Source organism: Chenopodium quinoa, unplaced genomic scaffold, assembly GCF_001683475.1.
Source record: "Chenopodium quinoa cultivar QQ74 unplaced genomic scaffold, ASM168347v1, whole genome shotgun sequence".
In the NCBI taxonomy this organism is placed as follows: Eukaryota; Viridiplantae; Streptophyta; class Magnoliopsida; order Caryophyllales; family Amaranthaceae; genus Chenopodium; species Chenopodium quinoa.
Window position 1 is genome coordinate 182,260 of NW_018743937.1, and position 6,260 is coordinate 188,519.

The window sequence follows — 6,260 nt, forward strand, 5'->3', positions numbered from 1 at the left end:
CACAATAACAGATTTCACAGCTGTGAATCAAGAGGGGTGAGGCAGTACAGACTGTCACTGTGTCAGCGAAAAAATATCAAATCTCTGCATTAATTGCATAAATCTCAACAAATTCGTTGTGCATTGTGACAACCCAAGTATAGTTTAGCTCCTCAAAGTTATCTAAATTAGACATATATAAACAGTTTCCTGATACTTCTTCATTCCACTACCTACGGTGATAAACCAAACCCCTTTTGTAGTTGGGAGTTGAGTAGCTAGCTGCTGTCGCTGGAAGAGGCAGCAACATCATCCTTGTGCTTGATCATACCAGAATCAACAAGAATGGGAATCTCCGCAGCAAGCCATGGAGCAAGGCCCAAACACAGAGCATGCGCGATACCAAAACGAGGACTGAAGATGCAAAAATCCAAAGTAATTGACAGTAAAAAAGATATACACAACAAATAATTTAGTACAAAAGCCATCTGAAGACCAGTAATTGCAGCATCCATGAAATACTAGCCCGGAGGGATGCATCTATTTTACTTATTACAGAGTAAACCATAAGCAAAACATGAACAACGCTACTAGTAAAGCAAATTGCAATCTCAAAGAATTGGGAGGTATCTTATTGCTTGCTTATTACACAATCCCAACCCTTAAAACCACACAGTAAATGCCTCTATACCAGCAATGCACAATAATATGGGCAGGGAAGCAAGTGTATACAGAAGCCAGTAAAAGAAACAAAAGTCGTTCTGAGAAAAATAAATCACAAATTAACAAATAATTAATTCAGCAATATCAAGAGGCGGGAAGGACACAAAGGCACCAATTATATATGTATTTCAGCTTCAACAAGAGGCTGACGCCAACTATATCACAAGTGTAGGAGGACGCTACTCCAGAGCTAGTTCAGCAAGTTGAACCATTAATTACCCCAGTCTTAAGAGGAAAGAGAGCTTATGCAAGCTTCTCCACATCTTTTAAGTTAGAGTTGCACTTAATATTCCTAAAAATGATAGCCCGTGATTATATCAAATGAGGCATTAGTTACACCCTCTCCCTATATAACTAGTAGAGCACATAGGAGATGATGAGCCAAATTTTGCCACTGAATTCTACATGGATCATGCTTTGGATGAAAATAATAACTATGGCTATGCAGGCCTCGACTTCGATTAGAATGATTACAATTACATAGAAGAGGAGGACTTTTAATAATTATGTTACGTGAAAAAGTGGCATTTTTAGGTCACGTCATCTCAAAAGATGGTGTGTTTGTGGACCTGCAAAAATTACTGTCATAAGAAAGATGGAGTACACCAAAGAATGCACTTGATGCTCGATTTCGAAGCTAATCTGGCTATTATGGACATTTTGTGGAGGATTTACTCAGCATTGCACCTATGACCACTAATTGAAAAGGGAGAACATTTGTGTTGCCCGAAAACAATTAACATACAAAATTACAAATTGACTACACTACATGATGTATTGTCTTTAACCGAAGAGAATGAAGGATTAAAAGTACATAGTGATGCTTCAAAAGATTTTTTAGGTTGTGTATTGATGCACACCAGAAAGGTTGGTCTGTATACTTCATGACAAATGAAACTGTTTGAGGTAAATTATCCCATTCATGATTAGAAGTTAGTTATCATCATATTTGCTTTGAAAATATTTTGGCATTATCTTTAAGAACGGACTTTGAAAGATTCATATTTAAAGTATAATATTTACTTGAAAGGATTTGAATATAGTTGATAAAGGATAATAATTTGGATAACTAATATCACGAGGGTAAGGCAAGTGTAATTCACGACACGCTTAGCCGAAAGATCACCCACAAGGCAAAGAACATAGTGATTAGTGATAAACTCTACAAGGATTTTAAGTGGTTCAACTGGGAAGTAGTAAAAGTGGTGGATAGTGTTTGAGGATAAGAAAGAAAACAAGTATAGTTGACGTTGAAATTAAACAGCTACTACATTCTCATATTGATGAATTTAAAGTGTCTCTTAAATAGGCTACAAGATGATCAAATAATCCTAAAAAAAGGCAACTTAATCCTAGAGTAGAGTTATGCTTAGAGCATGGCTTACCACATGCCTCAATAAGTGCCCCACAATCTTAATTGAAAACAAACTAATTTGACTAAGCCAACAACTATTCCTAGAATTAAGCTAACATACTAAGCTACTTTGAAGCACAATAACTTCATCACACTCCCTTGCTTCGAAATTCAATAGTATTGAAGCATATCTCCTCAACTTAGTGATGCGAGTCTCACCAACATACTCTTCGAACATTAGAACACTTCTCTCCATGGTGCACATAATCACCTGCCATTCTAGAAAAAAATTTCTTCCACGGCCACTTGTGACATAGATTCTTTCTTATCACTACAAAACCTACAATTCCTAGCCATATGCCTAAATTTATTACATCTGAAGCATTTTTTTCGCTTTTATCTTTCCCTTATGCTCACATATTTTTTCCACATGACCAATCTTTTGAGAATTATCGCATTTTACTTTACTACCTTTCCCTTTTGAAATGAAGATTTAGCTAAAGCTCCCTCGATTTTTTTTATCCATTTGCTTCCTCCCTCTTTTGATCTCCTTTAATCTACAACACTAAGGCTATTGACTAACTCTATTAGGGATATTTTGGGGGCAGTTATGAAACTCAAGATTCATGATGATAAAAATTTGAGGTATAAGAATTTTGTTTGAAAACAGTGTTGAAAAAAGTGATAACTTAATACAAAGAGTGATAGAGAAGGCCATATAATGACATGCTATATAAAGATATCAAACTCAAGATTCATGATGATAAAAATTGAGGTATAAGAATTTTGTTTGAAAAAAGTGATAGCTTATTACAAAGAGTGATAGAGAAAGGCCAGATAATGACATGCTATATAAAGATCTCAAAAAGGTGGTTGGTGGCCAAAAATAAAGCATGATATTGTTGCTGTCAAAGTGTCTTACACGTCAGAAGGTGATAAAGAGTGAGTACACGAGACCACAAAGAAAAGTGCAACCATTAGATATATTTGAGTGGAAATGGCAATCTATTATGTGATATCAATTAATCAACCAAAGTCTTAATCTCATGAGCGGTGTCGGCTACATGAACCGAAAGTAATTATTCCATAAAGTCATCCACAATAATCTTCCTTCTACATGAACCAAAAGTGATTTTTTGATATGATTACCAAGAATTAAGAAGAGAAATTATCACATTTGGGCTATAGTTGATATAGTAACCAAAAATACGATGTATATCCTAAGAATTATTCAAAGGATGGAAGAATTAGCATAGGTTTATGTGGAAAACGAGATGACGTTTCATGGTGTTCAATAAAGTTTTGTGTCTAATTTTGATTCGAGATTCATTCAATAGAGTATTGTGTCTAATATAGATTCGTGATTCATTTCAAACTTTTGAAAATTTTTGAAAAGAGCAATGGGAACCAAATTGTAGATGACTATTGTATTTCGTCCTACGAAAAATTATCATGTTGATCATACTATATAGATTTTATAAGATATGTTAAGAGATTGGGTATTGGATTTCAAGGATTATGGGAAGATTTCCTTGATTTTGTTGAGTTATTGACATATCAAACATGCAAGTATTGACATGGTACCCGTTAAAAGCCTTGAATAAATATAAGTGTCATATACCTTTGTTGATCTGATGCTAGTGAAAATGTATAATGTACCTAAATTAATCTAAGAAACCATTAATAAGCTTTGGGAAGATAAGATTTAATCTTCTCCACATCAACAAAAGAGTTATATGTACTTGAAACATAGAGAAAGCGAGGACTTGTACCAGTCAATGACAAAGTTGTATTAATGTTTTGCCCATGAATGAAGTAATGAAATTTGGGAAGATAGAAAATTAAGCTGAGAGTTTATAGGTCATTACGAGATTTTAAAGATAATAGGAAAAGCACCTTATCAGCTAGCATTACCTATAGATTTGAGTCAGTTCATGAAGTCTTTCATATCTCACAACTTAAAAAGTATATTACTAATAAATCTCAACTGCAACCTAAATTGATTAAGGTTGAAGAGTCATTTGGCTCATACACATAAACCGTTTATAAGATTTTGAGCACAAAGATACCCAGTATTAAACATGTTACACAATATAGATCTTCCTTCTACAAGTAGAACTAAGAAAGCCATGTAACAGGTGATTGAAAAACGGGCCATTCAGAGGTTAAGAAAGCTAATCAATTATGAGTAATGAGAATATATAAATACAAAAGGCGATAGCTTTGAACTTATTTCCACATTCAATTTAACCCATAAAAAATCTGAACAAAAATACAATGCTCCAGCCCTAGTCGGCTAGTCCACATCAACTAAAATTCAATCAAGCTAACTAAACGAATGAAGTATCCATCATAGTTAATGTCATGAAACTGATTTTTCAGCCAATTGAGTAAACTAATTGCAAGTTTCTACACAAAAGTAGTATGATTCCAACCGACTGGGATACAAGGGATATAATCAAAATGCAAGCAGTAAATTCAGCTTCTAACTCAACATATAGGTAAATTAAAACTTAGAAATCACAAACAAAACACGAACAGCTAAGATGATAAGAGTGGATAAATGTACCAATTTTTGGCCCAAAGCGGCTTGAAATGCACAGTCAAGCAAATCTTCCCTCCTCTATACATCTACAAGATTCAGCAAATTAAAACCCATCAAAACAAAAGGGAAAAGAGAAAATCCCTGAATTTTAAAATGTTCACAATCAATCACCTAAAAATCCATCTGTCAAAACAAAACAAAAAGGAAGGAGAGAAAATCCCAAAAATTAAACATGATCAAAATCAAAAACCCAAATTTAAAATGTTCACAATCGAAACCCTAAAATTCCAATAAACACCCATCAATTCACAAACAAAATCGATCATGATCAAAATCAAAAACCCAATATCCAATACATACCCAAATCAATTCGCACCAAACCCAAAACAGGGTAGACAACAAAATCTAACCTTGTGAGTCTTGCCATCGAGTTCAGGAAGTTCAAGCTCAGGAGCAGTAGCAGGGTAAGTGACAGGAATATCGAATTGAAGATCAAATTCAAACTTGAGAAGATTGTGGACATACCAACACTTGCCAACCCAACGAGTGCCTTCAGGATTAGCGGCAGAAATTCGAAACCAGTCGTTGTCGTTGGCTTTGTTCATGGAAGTGTAGGCGATCAATGCCTTGTATTCCTCCTTGAGACGTTGTGTCCAAGCAGCGCCGTCGCGAGGACCGGCTTTAGTGGTGAGAAGTGGGATTTTAGTGAGGGTGGATTTGGTGGTAGTGTCCCATTGCTCCATTCTTGATCAAGATCAAATTGCCCTCTCTGCTACTCTGTAAAACCAAACCCCCTTCTTTCTTTTTTTCTCCCAAGATGATGATTATATATGGTTTCGATTGGGAATATTTCTTGCGTTTTTACGCAGCATTTTGTTGACCTTTTAAATGTCAAAAATTTTCTTTTCCGGATATGACTTATGGAAATGATTTTGGCACACCCTTTATTGATTTTAACATACATTCATATACAATTATAATTTTTTTTATACTTTTCTCATATGGAGGTGTGCCAAAATCAATTTTCACTTGTCACTGTGTGATTAATCACCATGAAATTACTCATCTAGTTTATAGGGATTATTTTGTTATTTTAAGGTTATTAAATTAGTATAATAAGGGGTTGGTATAACAGTTGTAGCAGGGGTTATTTCATTTTCTTATAAGGTAGTCCGCCACACAAAAAACCAATTGTTTTTATTTTTTTCCTTTTCAATTATGAGAAAATTCATTCTATTTAATTAACGAAACACATTAATCAGGAGGGTAATTGACATTGTTTGGGGTATTGTTATAAATTCAACAAGCTGAGTTGTAAATTAAAGTAACAACGTCACTTGTTCTTCCTCCATCCTCCGTTATTGCTTCCTTCTTTTCCGTCCTCTATTGAAGCCTCCTCTGTCCCCCCCCCCAATTCTCCATTGAAGCTTCCTCCTCCTCCTCATTATTCCTTCCCCGATCTACAATTTTCGATACCATCTTCAAAAATCAAGCTCAATGGAAGATTTAATGGAGGTGGGACATGGCCACATCTGCCCTTTTGGGGTTGACTGTACCCTCAATTTCTCCCTTTATTAATAAACTTTTCGTTTAATTTGGCAACGAAGTAGCTACAGATGGTGGTCTCATCAATGGTTTCATTGGTGGAAGGTAGAGACG

At 35.0% G+C, this 6,260-nt stretch overlaps 1 protein-coding gene across 1 annotated transcript; it reads right to left on the reverse strand.

The window, feature by feature from the left end:
- Positions 1-5,449, reverse strand: LOC110688679 (ubiquitin-fold modifier-conjugating enzyme 1). Its single transcript, XM_021865416.1, has 3 exons — positions 5,012-5,449; positions 4,626-4,687; positions 1-393 (listed from the first exon to the last, which is right to left on the reverse strand). The coding sequence occupies exons 1-3, from the start codon at positions 5,342-5,344 to the stop codon at positions 258-260; spliced, it is 531 nt and encodes a 176-aa protein (XP_021721108.1). The 5' UTR covers positions 5,345-5,449; the 3' UTR covers positions 1-257.
- Positions 5,450-6,260: the final 811 nt, after the last annotated feature.